The sequence below is a fragment of the Schistocerca gregaria genome, chromosome 3 (genome assembly GCF_023897955.1).
Source record: "Schistocerca gregaria isolate iqSchGreg1 chromosome 3, iqSchGreg1.2, whole genome shotgun sequence".
Classification (NCBI taxonomy): Eukaryota; Metazoa; Arthropoda; class Insecta; order Orthoptera; family Acrididae; genus Schistocerca; species Schistocerca gregaria.
Genome location: NC_064922.1, coordinates 787,540,334 through 787,566,756, shown reverse-complemented (window position 1 = coordinate 787,566,756; position 26,423 = coordinate 787,540,334). Strand labels below are relative to the sequence as shown.

General features: G+C 45.8%; 1 protein-coding gene across 3 annotated transcripts in view; it reads right to left on the bottom strand.

Annotated features, from left to right (window-relative positions):
- The window catches only part of LOC126354240 (sialin-like), a 516,792-nt gene that overhangs the window by 448,287 nt on the left and 42,082 nt on the right, over positions 1–26,423 (bottom strand). For 2 of the 3 annotated variants that reach the window (XM_050003739.1, XM_050003738.1), the window contains 3 exons: positions 18,246–18,330; positions 8,534–8,751; positions 4,195–4,347 (listed from right to left, as the gene is read on the bottom strand). In XM_050003739.1, the coding sequence (XP_049859696.1) occupies positions 4,195–4,347; positions 8,534–8,751; positions 18,246–18,330 (456 nt within the window). The remainder of the gene's footprint in view (positions 1–4,194; positions 4,348–8,533; positions 8,752–18,245; positions 18,331–26,423) is intronic. The other variant, XM_050003740.1, reaches the window with a different exon arrangement.

The window sequence follows — 26,423 nt, the reverse complement described above, 5'->3', positions numbered from 1 at the left end:
CCTTGAATTATGGCTCGAATGATGATTGTTGTGCTAACTGAACTCCAGAACAAAAATACAGGGGCTGAAAATTTTTTGGTTAAATAAAGGAGAGAGAAAGGGCAAGAAGTTGAGTAATGTGCAAAACCAGTTTCGTTTCGTAAAATCTGAACGTGCTTTGTACAAATGGAAGAAACACTGTAAAGTATAAAATATTGCGACAAAATGAAATTCTTGAAAGTGTGAAAGAAAAGCTATTAGAAAGAATTAGAACGGCTCACGATACTCGTTGCACTTACCGAGGGAGATCTATGAGATTGTGCCCTCTGGTTAAACAGATTAAGGAAATTACATGGAAAAGGAAGTCGCAAAATTACCTAGTTTTTTTAATGTAAATGTGTAAGGATGTCATAAACAGGTAATTCTGTACAGAAATTTGTAGCGGTCGTGAAGATGAAGCTTCTTCTTATCCCTTAAAATGTTGTGAATAAAAGCAGTTAGTAAGGTTTCATGCAAGATCTAAGTGCGAATGCACTTTATCATTTCGAGCGAAAAAAAGAATCACCTGTGCAGTTGTTTCGGTGGATTAATGTTTGCAAGATTTATATCTGTCTTCACGAACCTCAAGGTACATTAGGACTAGAAGTTTTAAACGAAAAACTGTTTAGTGGCAAAAATCTTGTAATCGACGTAGCAAAGTCTAGAAAAATGGAGAATAATTTTCAATGTTACATCGGAAACGTTTTCATATAGCTCCAGAAATTGATTCATTGGTTTGTTGGACTCTTGACCTGGACATAGCAGCATCTCTCTCTTTAGGAAGACGACGAAAAGACCTGGAACTAATAGTGTGATTCAGCCTCTCGATAAAGAAATATTTCCACAGTGTTTTTAAAAAAACTATCGGGCACATATAAATTCTGATAGTATTGTAAACGTGTCTTTTGTGCATTGTCAGTTTGCACCTCCACATTTTACGAATTAGATCAAGTATGCCTGGTACGCAACACTACATGCAGAATGGCCTCGGCCATTTCTTACTCCATCTCTGTGCTGTCTAAATATAACTAATAATTATAGTGGATGTCTTAAAGCATTAATGTTTCCTTTATCAGATGCGCCTGATGTAAGGAAAGTATTTGTTTTCGTCATTCAATAGACACTTCGTAGCCCTAAGTGACGACTGCAGGAAACAAAAAAAGGAACTGTTTCATTGTTAGTAAAATATACATTATTCCAAAGTTGTCTTAATAACTATGCTACAGGAATCGTCAAAAAATATTTCCTGGCAGCAAATTAAAGTCTCCATAGATGAAATTCGTCTGTAATGTAACATCACACACCGCCTTGATTTTCTAATCAGTTATGTAACAGTGACATCTGCAGAAGCTTAATTGTCTATATGAACAGTAAGTTATTCAAAACAATTAATGATTTGATACATTTTTGGTGTGGTTTAAGTGCTTAAATTTTGCGTATCTGAACTTCGGACTTCGCGCTACTGGGCGCTACGTCTGCTTACTCTCGCGCTGGACAGGAAGGGCTATACGAATCGCTGTTATAAGCGGTTCTTCTTGCAGCAGAAATCAGTAACTTCGAAATTTTTTTTAAATACTTGCAGTACGGCTTAGCAGCTAAAATTCTGGCAGTGCATTTCTTTGCGTGTATTCTTGCTGTGCCAAAAATTTCAGAGTAGGTTTCGACATGTCGAATTGGACCATTCCTTGTCAGAGCGGTCACAGATGGTGCTATTTAATTGGCCTCGAACTCTGATAACTGTCTTCCTGATTGAGGAACCTGAGCATTTTACACAGACTGACTCAATCATCTACCGCTGATTCTCTACTGCAAGTGCGGTAACCGTGATACATGTGACGTACAGTTTCAGCTATCACGAATGGCCTTGAGGTAGCACTGTTATTTGAATTAGAAGCTCAACAATTTGCGAGAAACGGCACATTTTCCCTTCTTTAACCTACATTCACAAGGGTAGGATTAGTGGCTGAATCATTGCAAAAATTCGTCTGTATGCTCTGATTGTTCTGAAAATCGTAACATTCCTGCTTGTGTTTCCATTTTGACCAGTCTATGACTTGTTGTGGTTCCCTTAACCAGTCCAGTCGTTAGTTGCTGGTGGTCTTGTCACCAAATCTGGCTATCGTATATGGTTACTACGATGGATTTTGGCCCCACGTGCCTGGATATGACGACTATCGGACTGCCACACTTTCTAATGAAGACAATCGTGCTTTCCACTGAAAACCCACCCATCTGGTGAGACGAGAGAGACGGAGGACATGATCAAATTGCGCTGCGAGAAGGTCCCTTGGTTGATATCTTATGTTAGTGGGAACTAGATGTGTGAGTTCGCTCCATTACGCCACACTAGGGCGACGCACTAGAGGACCAGTCGTGGCAACAAATTAAACAGAATGATGCCGAAGTGTTCTGTTGGCTTCCACGTAGGGGAGCAAAGGGGAGATCCGTCACTTTCTTTGATGCGAGTGCACAACGTTGCTTCGAGATAACGCATAGTTCTGCTCCTTCACATTGTGTTTCCATGATTGTGCACAGACTGTAATTTGAAACCCGACGCCAGTTTAGTGCCCATGTAGTTATGCGATAACTGCCTCCTTGGGCATAGTGAATATGCAGGATGTTAATCCTCCAACAGATGACAGCCGTGTCGTCTACATATAGTGCGAGCTACATGCAGTCTGCAATTGTCACGTCGGCTGTGGAAAGAGTCTAGAGGATTGGCCCTAGCATTGAACCTTGTGGCACGCCACAACTGATATGGTAGTCAGCGGAGACTTCTTGTGGAGCATTTTTCTTGGAGGCATGTATCAAGCACACTGACGTGAAACGCAGGGGTCCCACGATTAATATAGATTGAGGAGGAGGCTGCCATTTCACACAGTATTTAAAGAAAGGGATACATCGAATCCTGAGAATTCAAGGAGCCACAGAAGTTGTTTGGTTGTGGAGTCGCTGCACTGAAACTCTACTCCCAGGAATAATGTACCGAGAGAGGTGGTGCAGTGGTTAGAACAGTGGGCTAGCATTCGGGAAGACGATGGTCCGGGCATCCTGATTTAGGTTTTTCGTAATTTTCCTAAATCGGTTCAAGCAAATGCTGGGATGGTTCCTTTCAAAGGGTACGGCCGACTTCCTTCCCCATGCTTCCCTAATCCGATGGGACCGATGACCTCGCTGTTTGGTCCCCTCAACATCAACCAATCAACCTGGAATAATGTATTGCACTTGCATGTGCCTCAACAATCTCTATATGAATAGCCTCTCAAATACTTTTGAGATCATCATCAGTAAACTTTTTGTTCAATAATTCCTTGGAAGGCGCAGTTAGTTGCTCGCCTTTGGTGGGGCCACTATAGCGGCAGGTTTCCCTGCCATTGGATAGTGATTTGTACAGATTGCTCCATTGAAAAGAGCTACAGTGTAGGTAGTTTCGTTGGGAGGCAGCTACTTCAGATGTTGCTAATCACTTCCTGGAGCTTTTCTGGCACTGACGGAGCGAAGCTGATGATCCACGTCATCAAGAATGACTGTGTCCATCAGGTCGCCTACAGCCTGTACAGGCAACGATGCAGCGGCTCCTCGACCACTTGTAAGTGAGCTGATTTTGCGGAAAGCGTAAATTTGCGGTGAAGACGTCGGCCAGAGCGTTGGCCTAGCCATATGGCTCCTCTTAAAACATCCACCTTGAAGCGATTGTATCTTATGGCGTCGACGGAGAACAGCCTTCATCGTCTGCCAGGATGCATTTTCTTCTAGTCGGAGTATGGATGTCTCGACATCCCGCTCCTTAGCTAAAAAAATGTCGTGTGACCAGGGCCTCCCGTTGGGTAGACCATTCGCTGGGTGCCAGTCTTTCGATTTGACGCCACTTCGGTGACTTGCGCGTCGACGGGGATTAAATGATGATGATTAGAACAACATAACACTCAGTCCAGCCGGGAAACGATCCAGGGCCCTTAGGATTAACTTTCTGTCGCGCTGACCACTCAGCTTCCGGGGACGGACGCTCCTTAGTTAACTGACAAAGGTTTAAACATCTAGCAGTAAAAATTTAACATAGTCTTACACTAACTGAGGAAACGTCCTCTGTAAACTAAAAGAGATTTAAGACTAATGTGTAGACACAGAGCATGTGTGCGTGTGTGTGTCTTTATATGAGAGAGAGGGCAGACTCACACTAGAGATGTTGAAATGCAGGATGTTGGCCAGATAGGTGGGTCCGCATGTGAGCAGCGCGAAGAATGTCCACCCGATGCCGAAGTGCATAGAGGCGCACCCCCAAAGACCGGGCGTAGACAGCAGCTTCTTCCAGGGGATGGGCAGCTTCCTCTGTAAACATGGCACCATACTTAGTCACTCCGCAATGATAGATGGCTCACTCTTTCACACTTCACTGCTGCACAAATGTGGTAAGAAAGTCATAAACAGCCACAAAGTTTATTTGGCTTCAACGGAAATTCTGAAAGTACAACAAGTACTGAGGTAACGTAGCAAGAACAAATTCAGCAACCTTCTGGCATGCCTTCCATATTTCACATGCGTGTAGCCCAAGCAGCCAACAGTTGTTTTTGGTGTGACAAATGTTGTAAATAATGCACAGATTTCATCTCATCGGCTTTATTATAACTGTTGAATTTTAACAACTTTTCGGTAGATAATGATATATCTTAAAGATGCATTCTATAGTCTGCACAGGGACTGCGCTACTGCGCATCAACGTAATCGATCAGCTGCCAAAGTGCCAATGTCAAGCTAACAATTATTTAAAAAGTCTTCACTTGAATGGTAATTATTCTTTTATTCATTTTTGCAGCTCTAGTGATTACTCTTTCTGTGAAACGGAAGTTCTATACCATATTCATCATAGACTGCCTTTTGTAATTTCGAGATTGAAAGGTCGAACTCACTGGCTTGGAAGACTTTCTACATCCTAAAGAGTTCTCTTCGTGGGACCACTGGAATGTGATTCAAGTAAAATACACATGTAAAACGTACAAAAGTTATATGTAAATTGCGATGGATTCATTTGATTAGCTGGTTTAGGCGGACTTCGTCGAGAGGGTCTAAAGGGAAACTCCAAGAAAGACATCGTTCATCATGTGGAGGATTTCTTTCAAAATTTTAATAATCTGTTCCTCACAAAATATTCCATGGAAGTATTACTCTCTATTAAATGCGTTTACTTATTTTGCACAAATCACAGTGGTGAGGTCAGAGATAAGAATCAAACAAATATGCCTTACCTGAAATAACCGTGAGACAAGTAGGAAGGACTACTATTCGCTGCAGGTGTATGTGTCTGGGGAGACCGGTGGGGGGAGGGAGGCAGAGGGAGGGGGGGTGGAGGAGGGGTGGCAGGACGTGAATTCATAATTATCAGCAGCAATCCACTGCTGCATGAATGTCTTCTCTAGACGTTCACAACCATTAGGGTCTTGGCGTTCCTCCGGGGCGTCTTCTAATGCAGTCTACCCACCTTCCATTCGGTACTCCATTCGGTCTTTTGTTGTCTTTTTTGATCTACCAGAGAACTTCTTCGGTACATTTACGGTCCATTAGCTTGGATACATGTCGCGTCTGGGTCCGATTCATTCCCATTACAGGCATAAACGCTTCTGTTTCTTTCCCTTTTGTTTGTAATCCTGTCCCTTCCACTAACTCCCAAAACTCATTTCTCCATTGCTCTCTCAACAGCTCCCAGTTTTTTGAGTGTTTTCACACTGAATGTCCACATCTACATTGGTAATGCACACTGCCTGTGAAACATATGTTTATTTCTTTCGCTGTCCAGACAATCATTGCACTCAGCAGCATTAAATAAAAACAACAACTAAAAGTGGTTTTATGACTTCACTGTTAATACCTACAATGCTCCTTTCGATATACTCCTTACACGTTATTTTAGTCTTACTGTAGTTGATTTTCTAGCCTAATTCATATTTCATTTGGTAATTTTTCCATTCGATGTATTATTACAAAGCTGAAATCTTCCCAAGTTATCAGCCGAGTCATGCAGCCGTGTTATCGCAACCTTTCGACGAGTTTTCTTCTGGTAATTTTTAGGCGAATTGTTGGGTTCTTATATGCTGGGTGACAGACTCCTCTACCTACGGCCACACGGGTGGCTCAGTCGCGTGCCTCCGGTAGAGATGTTGCGGATGATCGTGCTGGTGATGGGGCTCGCAGCCAAAATGGACAGAACAGTGGTGTACCGTAACAAAAAAGCCGTTACATTGTTACGCAAAACGAAGTGGACATGCCCAAACTGCAACATTCATATAAATTGTTCATATCTACAAGACTCAAATCTCTACTTGTAGGTATAAATGTAATATTTAAATTAACTGCTAAGTTTGGTACATTCTAATTTTGTAAGGTACCTTGAGCAACCACGACAGTTGTATAATGTTTGTTAATCTAAAATTGTACGGTTAATATTTTAAGCTAACCTTCAAACATGTAACAGTACATTGCAATTGGGCATGTTCGATAAATAAATAAAAGATAATGCCTCCATCAGTCAAAGACCAAATAGGACTTCGGGCTCCTTGTGTGTGCAGCATCAGGTGCGGGACTAGCTCGTGCGCGCAGTACATCGGCCAGGCGGAGCTTTGCATCTCACAGCACTGTGTGACAAATGTGAGGAGCGTTCACCTCGGCATCAAAGATGGACACATGTTTGTTTTTGAACAGCAAAGGTGCTGTACTGCGCCAACGTATTCAAGCATTCGGTTATCAGAGAGGGATTGGGAATGAGAGTACATGGCATCTTGTCAAGCGGGACAGTGGTTTCCAACTGAGCCTCGCAAAGGTCGCCCAGAGACGAAGAGACACAGCGCGCAGACATATGAAGTTGGCGGGGCCCAAAGGTCCCTGATAACAACTGATGTCAGGGAAGTATTACGATGACACGTAAAATGCACCTCGAAAGAAAGAAGCACACAAAAGTAAGATGGCAGCACCAGCACTTCTGGCCTGGTTTTCGTGGTTTTCCTTGCTTGTAAGGTGAATACCGGAAAATTGTCCAGAAACTGCTCCAAATAGATTCCCAATCGGGAGATAAATATGACAAAGAAAAATAAACAAATAGGCAATCCATAAAGCTGGAAAGGATAGTGAGCATGCATTCAAACAGTCCACTCTTCTCCCTAAAGGAAGGGAATTAAAAGTGAAAAAAAAAGACGTAAGCCCGACACTTCGCCTGAAGATGGCGAGCACACGACTGCACTACTCGGCTAAAAATCCAAGATGACTTCATCAATGTAATTCATCGAGAAAAACTCCATTTCCATCAAATACAATGTCACCAGCAGAACAATGATGATTATGGTATGATCCATCTGAAAAGTTCATGGCCTCAGTGAATGTAGGAAACGGGAGTTACAAACAAAATAGCTTCACTGGCATTCAAAGTAATCACCATGGGTACAACACACTTCTCACCTCTCTTGAAAAGCTGTTGGAAACTGTCAGTAAACGCTTCTTGTGTAGTTTCTCGAAGCGCTTTGGTCACGCATTGTTGGATTTCCGCAATGTCTGTGTGCTCAACTTCCTCACAGAAACTCAAGGTGACTGTTCGTCAACACACTCCTTATTCTACGGATTTGGTGCCGGCAGACTTATTTTGTTCCCTCGCTTTACATTAGTCCTGAAATGACTACGTTTCGCAGACGTTGCGCGTGACCACGCTGTTTCGATCGATTCCACTAGAAAATATTTGCTGACAGCTACCAACAGCTTTATAAACATTATCAGGAGCGTTCAAAATGGTTTAAATGGCTTTGAGCACTATGGGACTTAACATCTGAGATCATCAGTCCCCTGTTACTTAGAACTGCTTAAACCTAACTAACCTAAGGACATCACACACATCCATGCCAGAGGCAGGATTCGAACCTGCGACCGTAGTGGTCTCGTCGTTCCAGACTGAAGCGCCTATAACCGCTCGGCCACAGCGCCCGGCATCAGAAGTGTGTTTTAGCTAACAGTGATTACAACGAAGGCCATTATATGTATTTTGTTTGTAGCTCTTAGAAATGGTTCAAAAGGCTCTAAGCAGTATGGGACTTAACATCTGAGGTCATCAGTCCCCTAGACTTAGAACTACTTTAACCTAACTAACCTAAGGACATCACACACATTCATGCCCGAGGCAAGTATCGAACCTCTGACCGTAGCAGCAGCGCATTTCCAGACTGAAGCGCCTACAACCGCTCGGCCACAGCGGCCGGCGTTTGTAACTCTAGTTTTCTTCATTTTAGGAGACCTGTCACCGAACGTTTCACAAGCACCTTATAAAAACTTCCTGCATGACTGTCAAGAATTGTTTTGGGGAAATAGAATCTCCTCGTTTGACTCAGTTTTCGGTTACTTTCGCTTTTGTTGCTGTCACACAACTGACGGCAGTGAGATGAGCATGTCTGGCGCACAGTATACACTGCACTCCACCATAGTGTATCTCCTCCACTGTGCCAGTAGACAAAGGAACGAGCTGCGCGATGGGAACTGGACTCACCTTGGCGGGCACCTTGCCCAGCGAAGCCTCGATGAATCGCCGCTCGGCGGGGTCGATGCGCGGGTGCTTGGCCGGCGTGTCGTAGGCGAGCAGGAACCAGGGGATGCTCCAGAGGACGCCCAGGCCGCCGAACACGTAGAACACCAGCGGCCAGCCCACCTCGCTGTCGCACATCACGCCCGACAGCGCCATCGTGATCACCGTGCCCAGGTAGCCGCCTGTCCACAACAAACAAGTACGCTCAGTCCAGTGACTCATGCTCGTCACTGCACCAGGTCGCGTGCACTCACATACACACACGTACACGCACCGCTGAGCCAAAACATTATGACCGCCTGTAGGTAAAACTTTCTGGGTTATTACGCCGCGTCATATTCCTTCTAAAATGATCGACGTTTCGACCTCTCTGCTGGGATCTTCCTCAGGATCTTCTGGTGTCTACTACTGCTAGAACACTGGCAGAGACGAGTGTAGCGTCCTCTTATAAACGGCTGTTTTCTCTCGTTCGTGCTGGAGAAGTTATGGTATTGGTTGAAATTTGTATGGCTACCATTGGTGGCCCATAGCCATAAGCTAATATTCCCGCTCTGATGCAGCAGAAGGGGCGTTGTTGGCTAATCTCCTGTGGATAACATTGGCGGCCCATCGTCAGGCGTCTATCAAGTGACATGTGGATGCGGCAAAGTGTACACAGGCTGTTACAAAAAGGTACGGCCAAACTGTCAGGAAACATTCCTCACACACAAATAAAGAAAAGATGTTATGTGGACATGTGTCCGGAAATTCTTAATTTCCATGTTAGAGCTCATTTAATTTCGTCAATATGTACTGTACTTCCTCGATTCACCGCCAGTTGGCCCAATGGAAGGAAGGTAATGTTGACTTCGGTGCTTGTGTTGACATGCGACTCATTGCTCTACAGTACTAGCATCAAGCACATCAGTACGTAGCATCAACAGGTTAGTGTTCATCACGAACGTGGTTTTGCAGTCAGTGCAATGTTTACAAATGCGGAGTTGACAGATGACCATTTGATGTATGGATTAGCACGGGGCAATAGCCGTGGCGATGTACATCTGCATCGAGACAGATTTCCAGAACGAAGGTGTCCCCACAGAAAGACGTTCGAAGCAATTGATCGGCGTCTTAGGGAGCACGGAACATTCCAGCCTATGTCTCGCGACTGGGGAAGACATAGAACGACGAGGACACCTGCAATGGACGAGGCAATTGTTCGTGCAGTTGACGATAACCTTAATGTCAGCGTCAGAGAAGTTACTGCTGCACAAGGTAACGTTGACCACGTCACTGTATGGAGAGTGCTACGGGAGAAACAGTTATTTCCTTACCATGTACAGCGTGTGCAGGCACTATCAGCAGCTGATTGGCCTCCACGGGTACACTTCTGCAAATGGTTCATCCAACAATGCGTCAATCCTCATTTCAGTGCAAATGTTCTCTTTACGGATGAGGCTTCATTCCAACGTGATCAAATTGTAAATTTTGACAATCAACATGTGTGGGCTGACGAGAATCCGCACGCAATTGTGCAATCACGTCATCAACACAGATCTTCTGTGAACGTTTGGGCAGGCATTGTTGGTGATGTCTTGATTGGGCCCCATGTTCTTCCACCTACGCTCAATGGAGCACGTTGTCATGATTTCATACGGTATACTCTACCTGTGCTGCTAGAACATGTGCCTTTACAAGTACGACACAACATGTGGTTCATGCACGATGGAACTCCTGCACATTACAGTCGAAGTGTTCGTACGCTTCTTAACAACAGATTCGGTGACCGATGGATTGGTAGAGGCGGACCGATTCCATGGCCTCCACTCTCTCCTGACCTCAACCTTCTTGACTTTCATTTATGGGGGCATTTGAAAGCTATTGTCTACGCAATCCCGGTACCAAATGTAAAGACTCCTCGTGCTCGTATTGTGGACGGCTGTCATACAATACGCCATTCTCCAGGGCTGCATCAGCGCATCAGGGATTCCATGCGTCAGAGGGTGGATGCATGTATCCTTGCTAACGGAGGACATTTTGAACATTTCGTGTAACAAAGTGTTTGAAGTCACGCTGGTACGTTCTGTTGCTGTGTGTTTCCATTGCATGATTAATGTGATTTGAAGAGAAGTAATAAAATGAGCTCTAACATGGAAATTAAGCGTTTCCGGACACATGTCCACATAACATATTTTCTTTCTGTGTGTGTGAGGAATGTTTCCTGAAAGTTTGGCCGTACCTTTTTGTAACACCCTGTATATGCGAAACTGGAAGAACTGTTAAGGAACGCATTAAGGAACTGAACGGCATAAGCCGCTAAAACAAAGCGCACAATCAGCAGTAGTGGAACATAATGAGAACTGTGGCTCTGACATCAATTTTAATAACGTACGTGTATTGGCTAAGGAAACAAATATTTGTAGAAGAAAAGTCCAAGAAGAGGTTGAAATTTCCAGGAATGCATATAATTTCAATAGAGAGGACGGATACGGGCTTCCAGCATCGTGGCTCCTCGCCATTAAGGAATTGAATACGCGGCCGAGGTTTGCGAGCGACATAAACAACGCGCTGCAAGTCACCTCGGCAGACAATAATATTTTGGGTAAACATTCCCCCTCTATTGCGCTGTCCGTTTCGAATCTAGCCAGTGATGACGACCAACCAATAGCAGTAGCAGGAATTTCAACCAATACCCCTTCTCCAGCGTAAGTGTGGAATAGTGCCTTTCTATCCAATGACAATGGGCCGCCAATGGTATCCACAGGAGATTAGCCAACAACGCCCCTTCTTCTGCATCGGAGCGGGAATATTAGCCTATGACTGTGGTCCACCAATGGTAGCCATATGAATTTCAACCAATACCTTCACTTCTCCAGCACAAATGCGAGAGAACTCCCTTTTATAAGAGGACGCGACACTCGTCTCTGAGTCATTCCCGCTCACGCTGCGGTGAGGTACGCATAGCTGATTGTCGCTGTTGCCACTCGTGATGTCGGGACGCGGAAGGGGACGCAAAGCTGCCGCCTTGGCGGAGTTGCTGCTCACGCTAGCAGGGACACCCGGCAAGAAGAAGAGGAAGACTGCAGCGCAGTGCTTTCGTTGCCAAAAGCTTGGCCACGTCGCCAAGCCCTGCAGCGGAGCAGTTGCGTGCTTGAAGTGTGCGCAAGCACACGACACACGCGACTGCAAAAAGCAGTACCTGCGACAACTGCGGCGGCGCACATGCGGCCAACGCTCGTTCCTGCGCCTACAGAAGAAATTGGCGCGGGCCGGAGAAGAAGACGCAGAAGCAAGTGCCCACCACACACGAAGAGGCGGTCACTTGCACGGAAGACGTCGTCACCAGGCGCCTTAACGACGCCGTACAAGAAGCGACGTCCGCCTTCAAATCTGCCATGGCGGAAGAGAGGGCGGCCATGCTGGCGGAACTGGGCGAGGCTCGGCGTCAGATTGCTGTGCTGACGCAGGAGCTTCGCTCAGCCAAAGAAGTTCCCGCCACAACTGAAGACACCGCCACCCAGACGACTCCTTCACGTGAGAGGGAGTTCGCGACGGTGGCCACGCAGACCGACGAGCCTGCCGAAGGGGAGGCGACACAGCACAAGGAGGTCACCGAAGTAGCAGCGCAAGAAGAAGAGTGGGAACAAGCTCCATTCCTCCCGCTCCCAGATATGTACAGCGCAAGTGCTGTAACGAAGAAGATCGCTGGGTCGCTTCGCGATGGCACATACCCCCACCACGACAACCCTTATCCCTTCGTTCCTCCCAACCATCCCAAACCTCCACTCCCACATCACCCAACTGGGTATCCGGAAGGCCTTTTAGGTCTTTCTAGGGAGGAATTCAACCTGATTGATTCCTACCCTATATTCACAGAGCTGCAAATGGGCTGCATCATCAGCTCTCTGGTCAACGGAGAGTATGATAAAGAGGGAATCCGTATGCACGGGACCCCAACCGAGACAGAGCCCTCTGCAACCAGCAAGAAGAAGAAGAAAAGTCGTCATATCGACTAGACCAAGAAATAGGCCACCGGCACTCCTTGCCAGTCCAGATTCAATCCAACAGTATAGACAGAAAATCCTACAAAATTCCCAGTGGAGTAAAGGCCAACAGGCCACAAACTTCCACCCGAACCTCCTCACAGTCAGGAAGTCATATTAGGAGCAGCAGCTCGTCTCTGAGTTCCCCCCTTTCGTTTTCTCCTCTCCTCCCTCCTTGTTTTTTTTTCCCCTCCTCCAGGTCTCGCCCCCCATCTGCCTTTGGCTCGGGAGTGTCGTATTTGTGCCACCGTTTTACGTGCAGTGTTTTACAGTGTGTGTTTCCCAGTGAGTGTTCCGTGGTGTGTCTTTAGGGACGTGTATCGAACAGCCATCATACTGTCGCTGTGTGTGGAGACTTCAAGCATGAAGCGATGCAGATGGTCCTCGATAATGTTGACGTAGTTCACTGCTGTCATGTCCGCCCCCGGTAGCTGTTTGGGCAGCCATATCGTATTATTCCGTGGGCCACATTGGTACTTTGCAAGGGGACATTACTGCCAACGTATATAATAACATTATCATACAATGTTTGTTCCCCAATCGTGATGCTGTCTTCCTAGACGACAGGTCCCCTTTTCACACACTACGCACCGTCGACAACTGGTTTCGTGAGAACGAGGACGAATCGTCGCCACTCCCCTAGCCATCACCGTCACCACATCTCAGTATTATTGAGCCTTTGTGGTCTACTTTGGAGAGAAGTGAGCGTGATCGCTGTTTAGCTCCATCACCATTACCTGAACTTTCCTGTATTTTGCAGAAAGAATGGTATAAGATTTCCTTGAAAATCCGTATTTACCCATTCCGAGATGACAGGAATCTGTTTTGAAAGCCAATGATTATCTTACACTGACTGAGGCATTGTAATGTGCTACGTTCTTCGTATTTCCATATTTTTGCCCGCGTCTGTAAATACTTTGCAAATTACTCAGAAGCGCGTTCGCGCAAGAAGCACAGCAACAATGACTGGTACAATGCCTATGTCTACGTTGTAATAATCCTGTTGGCGTGGTTCCTCTGGGTTTAATAAATGAGGGCCTGAATAATGTCTCTTGACTCTTAACTTAATACTGATTTTTGAAACTTTGTAAGTGGGTTTCCTTGTGATAGTGAATGTCTATCTTCAATCGTTTGTCAGTTCATGTTATTCAAACCATACTTGCCGCTCTCCCGTGAGTGGCCATTCGTGCCGCGTTACTTTACATACGCTCATTATCTCCTGCTAGTCCTACCTGGTATGGGTCACGCGCACTTGAACACTGCATCTACATCTACATCCATACTCCGCAAGCCACCTGACGGTGTGTGGCGGAGAGTACCTTGTGTACCTCTATCGGTTCTCCCTTCTATTCGAGTCTCGTATTGTTCGTGGAAAAAAGGGTTGTCGGTATGCCTCGGTGTGGGCTCTAATCTCTCTGATTTTATCCTCATGGTCTCTTCGCGAGATATACGTAGGAGAGAGCAATATACTGCCTGACTCCTCAGTGAAGGTATGTTCTCGAAACTTCAACAAAAGCCCGTACCGAGCTACTGAGTCTCTCTCTTGCAGAGTCTTCCACTGGAGTTTATCTATCATCTCCGTAACGCTTTCGCGATTACTAAATGATACTGTAACGAAGCGCGCTGCTCTCCGTTGGATCTTCTCTATCTCTTCTATCAATCCTATCTGGTACGGATCCCACACTACTGAGCAGTATTCAAGCAGGGGGCGAACAAGCGTACTGTAACATACTTCCTTTGTTTTCCGATTGCATTTCCTTAGGATTCTTCCAATGCATCTCAGTCTGGCTCCTGCTTTACCGACTATCAACTTTATATGATCATTCTATTTTAAATGACTCCTAATGCGTACTCCCAGATAATTTATGGAATTAACTGCTTCCAGTTGCTGACCTGCTACATTGTAGCTAAATGATAAGGGGTCTTTCTTTCTATGTATTTGCAGCACGTTACACTTGTCTACATTGAAATTCAATTGTCATTCCCTGCACCATGCGTCAATTCGCTGCAGATCCTCGTGAGACTCTATTCCCACAGTATCATACCAATTAATCAAAATCTACCAAATGTGTCACTTGCGAGTGATCGTTTCATTATATATGTCAACAAATCGTTATACGTAGGTTTTCACAGTATCGTACCAATGTATCGAAATTTACCACCTGCCTCACCTACGAATGGTCCTAGGTGATCCTTTCATTTTATACGACAATGAACTGTTACATATAGGTATTTCTACGAGTCGACTGATATCTGCTGTGACGCATTGCTGCTGTAGTCGTGGGATACTACAGGGTGTCCGGGCTAGAGGTATACACAAATAAATGCTTATAACGAAAAAACTCGATATTTTATGTTTTGAGTAAATATCTAGTTGACAGAGACACACTCCAAAATGCGATTCTCACCATTTCATCAAAATCGCTGTGTCGTATGGCTCATGCGCTCAAATATTTACTTCATGTAGACGCAACAACGAAAGATGCAGAGCTAAAATCTGTAACACATGTTCAGTCGCGTGCAAGAAGGAAATGAAACGTGGCTCCCCCCACATGTAAATCCATTTATCAATAGGATATAACTCTTTGAGAAACGCGAAGTGTGATTTCAAATGCTGGAAAACGTCCTAAAACGTAAGAGACCGTGGAACGTGTTCGTGAAGCATTAGCTACACGGCCACGTAAATACATTACAGCCGGCCGCTAGTGTCCGAGCGGTTCTAGGCGCAGGTTCGATTCCTGCCTCGGGCATGGATGTGTGTGATGTCCTTAGGTTAGTCAGGTTTAAGTAGTTCTAAGTTCTACGGGACTGATGACCTGAGTTGTTAAGTCCCATAGTGCTCAGAACCATTTGAACCAAATACATTAGACAAGCCAGTAGGGAACTAGCACGACATTGCGTACAAACGTCTCCTATTGCATGTCCACAAACTCAAACTTTTGTTTCATTTTAAGCCTGAGGATCACTGCAGACGGCGTGATTTTGCTGTTGAAATGTTGCATCGTACAAACGAAAACACCGACTACCTAAGTGCAATCCTGTTTAGTGATGAAGCTACCTTCCACATCTGTGGCAAAGTTAACCGACATAACTGTCAAATATGAGTAAGTGAGACACTAGGAGAGGTGACTGAGTACGCAAGGGATACCTCAGAAGTTAATGTGTGGTTCGGATTATATAAACATTCTGTGATTGGGCGACTTTCTTTTTATGGAGTCTACAGTGGTAGGGCACACTTATTTCGACTTGCTAGCGAACTACACAGTTCCACAGACGCCTCCCGACGTTATTTTCCAACAGTATGGTGCTCGATGGAGATTTTACCACACGTCTCCATGAGACATTTCCTGAGAAATTGGATGGTAAGGGGGGTGGGGGTATTGCCTGGCCTCTCGGACCTCCGATCTGCCTCTGCTGGATTTTCAGTGTGTATTGGGGTTCGCCAAGGACACTGTTTGCGGAATTAGGTTTAGAGACGTGGCAGATTTGAGAGAAAGGATTTATGCCGTAGTAGAGGCCATAACTCTTGCCATGCATATGAACATGGGGCGAGAAGTCGAGTACCGTTTCGATATCTTTCGAACTACAAACGGTCCGGTCCCCACAATGAACTGTACCAATATGAAAAAAAATGTTTGAGCTCCTATGTACATCGTTGGTCAAATGAAGTTATAAAACTTAATAGGTACTGAAATATGAACAAATGTTTTTGTATATCTCCATCCTGGATACCCTGTATTTTTCAGCTTATTGTGAAGTACACAGTTTTACATTTTTGAACAGTTAAAACAAGTTGTCAACTTTATATCACTTCGAACAAAGAAGTGGACTGATGAGATGTGAGGACATGCTTCGTAGAATAAGCGACAAAAAGAATATGTGGAAAACATTATCTAGAGTAAGAGGTAGGACGACAGAACATAAGTAAAGACATTTGGGAGAAACTTCCATGGTACTAGAGCGATACGTACGAAGAAGGATGAAAAATTAGGGTTTTACGTCCCGTCGACATCGAGATCATTAGAGACGGAGCACATCCTTGTATTGTTTCAAGGATGGGAAGGGAATCGGCTGTGCCCTCTGAAAGGAACCATCCCGGCGTCTGCCAATGCATGCTCCAACATAAATGCAGATGTTAGCCAAGCCTATAACTTGAGCTGTTGTATTTGGCCACGAACCACATCTCTTCATGAAACATTTCCGGAGCGTTGGATCGGAAGGGGGAGGGGAGAGGGGTCTCCCATTGCCTGGTACCTCGGTCTCCCGATCTGACTCAGCTAGATTTCAGTACAGTGCAGTGTCAAGGACACTGTTGCAGAACAAAGGTTCGAGATCTGGTAGATTTAAGACAACAAATCTACGTCGCAGTAGAGGCCATAACACTTGTCATGTTTATGAATATGTGGGGAGAAGTGGAGTATCGTTTCGAAATCTGCCAAGCTGCATACGATGCCCACACTAAACTGATCCAAAAAGAATAAAAATGTTTGAGCTCTTGTGTACAACGTTGGACGAATACATTTATAAAACTTGATAGATACTGAAATATGAACAAACGTTTTTGTTTACCTCTAGCCTGTACGCCGTATGTTTTTCATAACAAAGACGCCTTTGTGAAGTGCACATTGGAAAACGAAGTGGACTGATAAGGTAAGATTGAGGACTTAATTCGTAGAATCGGTGACAAAAGGAGTATGTGGAAAACACTAGCTAGAACAAGGAATAGGACGACAGGACATGGGTAAAGACATCGAGGGAAAACTTATATGCTATTAAAGGAAGCCGTAGAGAGAAGGAAGAAAATTTAAGGTTAACGTTGAAAATGGTTGAAATGGCTCTGAGCACTATGGGATTTAACATCTGAGCTTATAAGTCATCTAGAACTTAGAACTACTTAAGCCTAACTAAGCGAAGGACATGACACACTTTCATGCCCGAGGCAGGATTCGAACCTGCGTCCCTAGCGGTCGCTGAGTTCCAGACTAAAGCTCCTAGAACGACTCGGCCACACCGGCTGGCTAAGGTTAACGTCCCGTCGACATCGAGGTCATTATAGACGGAGCATAAGCTCGGAATGTTTCAAGGATGGGGAAGGAAATCGGCCGTGCCCTGTCAAAGGAACCATCCTGGCATTGAGCTGGAGCTAGTTAAGGAAATCACTGAAAACTTATATCTGGATGGCCGGAACTGTCTTCCTGCCGAGTGCGACTCCAGTGTTCTAAATACTGCGCCACTTCGCTCGGTGTGAGGGAACTGTGATGGACAAAAATTAGACGAGAAGTAACAGTTTGGGATACATACAACAAATAATTGAGGTCGAAGGATGATAATGATATTCTGTGATGACGATATGAGCGCAGGAGACTAAATCATGCTTGTAAAGCTTAACAGGAAATTATCTCTGGTCCATGTAATTTTCCGGTACTTTCAGTGTCATTGTCAAGCTGTAACTTTAATAAAAAGTACCGGGTGTCTCATCAGAAAAGGCCCCATCAGAAAAGGTCATTGTTCCAGTAGTGACATAAATAGCTATTTGAAGGAAAAATTTGTACATAAATTTATGCTCTCATATATACAGCACGCTATATGTGATGTGACTAGAGATTTTCTTCTGCTTACAAAAGAGTCATTGTAAAGCTGTCGGCATGGCTTACCAGAGTAGATGATTGAGAAGCGGCTGCGCTCCTGTGGAGGCGCCCACTTGGAGATCATCAGCTGTATCGCTGGGAAAGTCACGCCCTGAGAAATGAGAAAAACCGTGAACGAACTTACACACATGCTTTTTCAATGCGTGTCCTGTAGTATAACTAAACAACTCCTATGCTTACACATAAGCCAAAACTAAACTACACTACTACCCATTAAAATTGCTACACCAAGAAGAAATGCAGATGATACACGGGTATTCATTGGACAAATATATTATACTAGAACTGACATGTGATTACATGTTCACGCAATTTGGGTGAATAGATCCTGAGAAATCAGTACCCAGAACAACAACCTCTGGCTGTAATAACGGCCTTGATACGCCTGGGCATTGAGTCAAACAGAGCTTGGATGGCGTGCACAGTTACAGCTGCCCATGCAGCTTTGATACGATACCACAGTTCATCAAGAGTATTGACTGGCGTATTGGGGACGAGCCAGATGCTCGGCCACCATTGACCAGACGTTTTCAATTGGTGGGAGATGTGTAACCAGTAGCACACCATACCATCACGCCGGGTGATACGCCAGTATGGCGATGACGAATACAATCTTCCAATGTGCGTTCACCGCGATGTCACCAAACACGGATGCGACCATCATGATGTTGTAAACAGAACCTGGATTCATCCGAAAAAATTACGTTTTGCCATTCGTGCACCCAGGTTCGTCGTTGAGTACACCATCTCAGGCGCTCCTGTCTGTGATGCAGCGTCAAGGATAACCGCAGCCATGGTGTCCGAGCTGATAGTCCATGCTGCTGGGAACGTCGTCGAACTGTTCGTTCAGATGGTTGTTGTCTTGCAAACGTCCCCATCTGTTGACTCAGGGATCGAGACGTGGCTGCACGTTAAGTTACAGCCATGCGGATAAGACACCTGTCATCTCGACTGCTAGTGATACGAGGCCGTTGGGATCAAACACGGCGTTCCGTATTACCCTACTGAACCCACCGATTCCATATTCTGCTAACAGTCATTGGATCTCGACCAAAGCGAGCAGCAGTGTCGAGATACGATAAACAGCAACCGCGATAGGCTACAATCCGACCTTTGTCAAAGTCGGGAACGTGATAGTACACATTTCTCCTCCTTACACAAGGCATCACAACAATGTTTCACCAGGCAACGCCGGTCAACTGCTGTTTGTGTATGAGAAATCGGTTGGAAGCTCTCCTCATGTCAGAACGTTGTAGGTGTCGCCACCGGCGCCAACCTTGTGTGAATGCTCTGAAAAGCTAATCATTTGCATATCACACCATCTTCTTCCTGTCGGTTAAATTTCGCGTCTGTATCAATTCGTCTTCGTGGTGTAGCAATTTTAATGACCAGTAGTGTATTATTCACAAGATCAACAAAAAATAGGTTAATGATTGAATGAATAACTTTCAAGTTTGAACTTTATCTCCGAGATGTAACGAGATGAACTCCTGGGACGTGCGACTAGTGATTGCTCTACTAAACAAACTCGTCATCCTCATTTCTCTTCGGTTTAGCGCTGTTAAAGCGCAGGCGTCAGTACAGCCGACGAGTAGGAGCTAAGACGTGAGACGCGCAAAGATAAATTGAAAACAAACACCGGGAAGTATTCTGGATGCGAATATTAGCGCCCACTAGCTAACTACACTAACCTTGTGGTGAGAATATCAGGTGTGAACTGGGAATTATTATTCAGTGTCTAAGTGGTTCTAAGGAAACGAGGATCCCTTGCCGTATAAATTCAAGAAAGATGTCCGCCTTTCTGTGGAAGACTGATACATCTGGAGGCGGAATTTGAAAACTGATTATACTAGGAACCCCGTGATTCGGTGTACTGTAAAATTATCTCGTTCTTCAATTATCCCAAGGATAAAAGAATCCCAGCAGATTTCCTTGTGCGATTTGCTTAATGTGACTTATTCCAATAAGAGTTCCCTAGCACTTTGTTCATTTTTGTACAAAGACATTTTATTATCCGACGCATGATCACAGGTTAGTGTAAGCGCGAGATAAGTCATTGCAAATGTGAAATGCTGGCACATTAATAAACAGTGCAACCGCAAGAATACTGAATGCAAGCACGCAAACGTGCATGTATTGTTGTTGTACAGATGCCGGATATCAATTTGTAGCATCGAGTCCCTGCCTGTTCCGCTTGGTCGGTCAAAGAGGAACAGTTAATGCTGTTTGTGGATGACTCTGGAGTTGTAGTCCGATGATGTACCGTATGTGCTCGACTGGAGACAGATCTGGTGGTCTAGCGGGCTGGGACAACACGTCGACGCTCTGTAGACCATCTTTGGTCACAACAGCGGTATGTGGGCGACCGTTACCCATCTGAGAAACATCCTCTGGAGTGTTGTTTGTGAGTGGCAGCTGAGCAGGTCGAATCACCATACTGACGCACAAATTTGTAGTCAGGATGCGTTCGATAGCCAAGAGCGTGCTCCTGCTGTCATGCATAATCGCACCTTAGACCATTATTCGAGTTGTTGGTCCAATGTGTCTAGCACACTGACAGACTGATTGCAGGCCGTCAAATAGCCTCCTTCTAACCAATACACTGTCAACACTAACACCTGGGCAGCTTTCATCAGACACAGACCTCCATCCTACCCTCCAGTGAGCTCTCGCTTGGCACCACTAAAGTCGCCAGTGGCGGTGGTTTGGAGTCAGTGTAATGCAAGCGACAGGATGTTTGGTTCGTAGCTGTCCTCGAAGCAACCGAGTTGTAGCGGTTCGTTGTGGCACTGTGGCGCCAACTGCCGCTGAAATTGCTGCTGCGGATGCAGTAAGATGTGCCACAACCACACGCTAAACACGACGGTCTTCCATCCCGGTAGTGCCACGTGCCCGCCTGGAGTCTGGTCTGCCTGGACCCTACATTCACGTGACCACCGCTGCCAGCAGTAATGTACAGTGAATACGCTCCTGTCAAGTCTTTATGCAATATGTCAGAAGAAATCAGCAGCTCTGTTACACTACCTCTTCCAAACTCATTGATGTGTTGATAATTCGTCTTTGTTGCCTTATAGGCATTCTTGACGAACACAACTCTCCACATCCCATTTCAAAGGTAACACGTTCACGACCGCTACAGCACGTATTTAAACGTAACATTACTTTCGTCTTCATAGTGGCGCTGCTAGCGCCACCCTTATGCAAACTGGCGAGAAATTAGAATAGACATCACCTTTCAGAGCAGAAACACGCCAACCAAATTTCTTTTATTTCGCACAACTTCGTCTTGGTATTGCGATTTTTTTCCCATCAGTGTATGACCAATTTCTCATTCAGAGACATGCCGCACATTATTATAGTAGTTAAAGGCTACAATACGATAACGGAATAGATATGTTTGGGACAGCCGTTTCAAGGAGACATGATCTAATCATAAATGGATCTTGATCTTTATTTAAAAACATTTCTTAAACTTAATGTTTGACAAGTAGCTGCATTCCTGTTGAAATTCATAAACATTACTTTCTCAGTTTGAGTATATATTAAGCTATCGATAACTCGTAAACAATGTTGGTGTTATTTTTGGCTTTCTTCGATGTAGGAGTAAACATCTGCGTGCTGCATAATCTCTTAAATATATTAAACATAGTTTCCTGCTTCAGTTGCTATTTACTAATTACATCAGCTCAAAGGTTTTTGTAACACATGTATATCCTCTGTTATGTTAACCAGGGACCTAGAAACGACGGAGAGGCTCCGTCCCCGCCGGCAGCCGCAGTGGTCCGCAACCCGACGACTACCGCAGTCCACTTCACGCCTCCGCCGTCCCACACTGAACCCAGGGTTATTCTGCGCTTCGGCCCCCGGTGGACCCCACTGGGAACGTTTCACACCAGACGAGTATAGCCCCTATGTTTGCGCGGTAGAACAATGGTGGTGTATATGTACGTGGAGAACTTGTTTGCGTAGCAACTGCCGACATAGTGTAGCTGAGGCGGAATAAGGGGAACCAGCCCGCATTGGCCGAGGCATATGGAAAACCACCTAAAAACCATCCACAGACTGGTCGGCTTACCGGACCTCGACACAAATCCGCCGGGCGGATTCGTGCCGTGGATCGGCACTCCTTCCCGCCCGGAAAGCTGTGCATTAGACCGAACGGCCAACCGGTCGAGCTGTCTATCCTAAAATGCCATATTTTCACCTTACATTAATCCTTCACAGCTACATGTCAGTGTGGTTTCTTTAAAGCACATGATACAATTAATACACTCCTGGAAATGGAAAAAAGAACACATTGACACCGGTGTGTCAGACCCACCATACATGCTCCGGACACTGCGAGAGGGCTGTACAAGCAATGATCACACGCACGGCACAGCGGACACACCAGGAACCGCGGTGTTGGCCGTCGAATGGCGCTAGCTGCGCAGCATTTGTGCACCGCCGCCGTCAGTGTCAGCCAGTTTGCCGTGGCATACGGAGCTCCATCGCACTCTTTAACACTGGTAGCGTGCCGCGACAGCGTGGACGTGAACCGTATGTGCAGTTGACGGACTTTGAGCGAGGGCGTATAGTGGGCATGCGGGAGGCCGGGTGGACGTACCGCCGAATTGCTCAACACGTGGGGCGTGAGGTTTCCACAGTACATCGATGTTGTCGCCAGTGGTCGGCGGAAGGTACACGTGCCCGTCGACCTGGGACCGGACCGCAGCGACGCACGGATGCACGCCAAGACCGTAGGATCCTACGCAGTGCCGTAGGGGACCGCACCGCCACTTCCCAGCAAATTAGGGACACTGTTGCTCCTGGGGTATCGGCGAGGACCATTCGCAACCGTCTCCATGAAGCTGGGCTACGGTCCCGCACACCGTTAGGCCGTCTTCCGCTCACGCCCCAACATCGTGCAGCCCGCCTCCAGTGGTGTCGCGACAGGCGTGAATGGAGAGACGAATGGAGACGTGTCGTCTTCAGCGATGAGAGTCGCTTCTGCCTTGGTGCCAATGATGGTCGTATGCGTGTTTGGCGCCGTGAAGGTGAGCGCCGCAATCAGGACTGCATACGACCGAGGCACACAGGGCCAACACACGGCGTCATGGTGTGGGGAGCGATCTCCTACACTGGCCGTACACCTCTGGTGATCGTCGAGGGGACACTGAATAGTGCACGTTACATCCAAACCGTCATCGAACCCATCGTTCTACCATTCCTAGACCGGCAAGGGAACTTGCTGTTCCAACAGGACAATGCACGTCCGCACGTATCCCGTGCCACCCAACGTGCTCTAGAAGGTGAAGGTCAACTACCATGGCCAGCAAGATCTCCGGATCTGTCCCCCGTTGGGCATGTTTGGGACTGGATGAAGCGTCGTCTCACGCGGTCTGCACGTCGAGCACGAACGCTGGTCCAACAGATGCGCCAGGAGGAAATGGCATGGCAAGCCGTTCCACAGGACTACATCCAGCATCTCTACGATCGTCTCCATTGGAGAATAGCAGCCTGCATTGCTGCGAAAGGTGGATATACACTGTACTAATGCCGACATTGTGCATGCTCTGTTGCCTGTGTCTATGTGCCTGTGGTTCTGTCAGTGTGATCATGTGATGTATCTGACCCAAAGAATGTTTCACTAAAGTTTCCCCTTCCTGGGACAATGAATTCACGGTGTTCCTATTTCAATTTCCAGGAGTGTAGCTGATAGTACTAATGAGTAACTTCCTTGTGGTTTCTTTTGTTTGTTTGTTTAAATTCCTTTAACTTTCATAAAAGCTTAGCTCACGGCATTTTACCTTGACGTTTACAGATATTGTTTTTAACATCCGAACTCATCCATGTATTACACTCGTTTTTAAGCTTCTTGTAGAACTCGTTCGTAAAGGCATTCGTTTTTATGAACTTTTTACAACATCTTTTAATTAAAGGCAATTATTAATCAAGCCATTACAGTAAACTTTGCCAACTCTGCACCCAGATGTCTCGCGCCTGTGGATGTGGAGTTGTATAACACTTGCACCCTGCGTTTTATCAAATCTGACAAAGGATGACTTTCTGCTGGGTCTTGTACACACCACCTCCACCAGAACATACATCGGTCTTTGCTCTGTGCTAATAATGTGACGACTGTTGCTTCAGTAAGACCGGAACTGCAGTGGCAGACCCAAGTGCAATATCATCGTCTACGTAAGTCTGAGCTCCAGTAGAGTACCTAGAAACATTTTCTACTGATGGAACGTTTCAAATTAAAGATGGGCATGTAAGGAATGTTGGCTTATTCCAATACCTTAGACAGTGTGCAAAGTGATGACAGCATCAGTCGACATGAGGAAGCTAGGACGGGAGCTCACTGAAATGCTGTGTTGCAACCAAATGAGGATGCACTTGAAGATCACGAAACTGTAGCACTGTATGGCAGAAAGCGCTGGGCGAAAACGGTCCCCACTGGCAGGCACCTTCATGTCGCGGAAATGCATATGCTCCGTTAAGTAATACTCATATCCATAATAGATCAGCGAACAATGTAAACGTCTGGCAAAATCTGGTCTATGGTATGGGCATGCGCTGAGTCCTGCACCACTCTCGCCTTCACTGGTCATCACGGCTCAGTTCGAAACGGATTCATCACTGATGACAATTCTACTCTGTTCAGTGAGATACAACGCCAAAGACGTTTCTGGGAACACCCCTGAGAGCAGTGGTCTACCAACCTGTCTGTGACCCGCAGTACGGTCCGACAACCACAAGAAATGGTCTGCAGTGTCTTTTCTTTCATAGAAAGTTTCCTTTGGTTGTCTTCCGCGCAACTCTTACAGAACAGTGGGGCGTCGACGATATTCTACGCCCTGTTTTGTTACCCTTCAAGGCAACATTTCAGAAAGTGATTCCCGCCCGCACATGCGGAGAGTTTCTAATGCTTAACCAGCAAGGTCGCCGGAACTTTCCCCAATTGAGAAGGTTTGGAGCGTTATGGGAAGGGCCCTCCAACCAGCTCGGGATTTTGACAATCTAGAGAGTCAAACAGACATAATTTTTGCGTTATATCTCCCAGGAGGACATCCAACCACTCTACCGATCAATGCCAAACCAAATAACCGTTTGAATAACAGCCAGAGGTGGCGTCGTGAAGCTTTTTCTCCTGAATAAATTATCCAATTTTTTCTGAAATTATAATCATTTGTTTGTCTATACATGTACACTATGAGATCAAAAGTATCCGGACACCACCAAAAACCTACGTTTTTCATATTAGGTGCTTTGTGCTGCCACCTACTTCCAGTCTCCATATCACTGATCTCAGTAGTCATTATACATCGTCAGAGACCAGAATGGGGAGCTCCGCGGAACTCACGGACTTCGAACGTGGTCAGGTAATGGGTGTTACTTGTGGCATACGTCTGTACGCAAGATTTTCACATTCCTAAAAATCCATAGGTCCACTGTTTCCGATGAGATAGTGAAGCGGAAACGCAAAGGGGCACATACAGCACAAAACAATACAGGCCGGCCTCGTCTGCTGACTGACAGAGACCGCCGTCTGTTGAAGAGGTTCGTAATGTTTAATAGGCATACATCTATCCAGAGCATCGCACAGGAATTCCAAACTCCATGAGGATCAACTGCAAGTACTATGACAGTTAGGCGGGAGGTGAGAAAACTTGGATTCCATGGTCGAGTGGTTGCTCATAAGCCACACATCCCGCCGGTAAATGCCACATCCCGCCGGTAAATGCCAAACGACGCCTCGATTGGTGTAAAGAGCGTAAACATTGGACGATTGAACAGTGGAAAAAAGTTACGTGGAGTGACGATGTGGCGATCCGATGGCACGGTGTGGCTTCGACGAACGCCCGATGAACATCATCTGCCAGCGTGTGTAGTGCCAACAGTAAAATTCGGAGGCGGTGGTGTTGTGGTGTGGTCGTGTTTTTCATGAAGGGGGTTTGCTCCCTTTGTTGTTTTGCGTGGCACTATCACAGCACAGGTCTGCGCTGATGTTTTAAGCACCTTCTTGCTTCTCACTGTTGGAGAGCAATTCGTGGATGGCAATTGCATCTTTCAACACGATAGAGCACCTGTTCATAATGCACGGCCTGTGGCGGAATGGTTAAACGACAATAACACCCCTGTAATGGACTGACCTGCACATAGTTCTGACCGGAATCCTGCAGAACACGTATGGGATGTTTT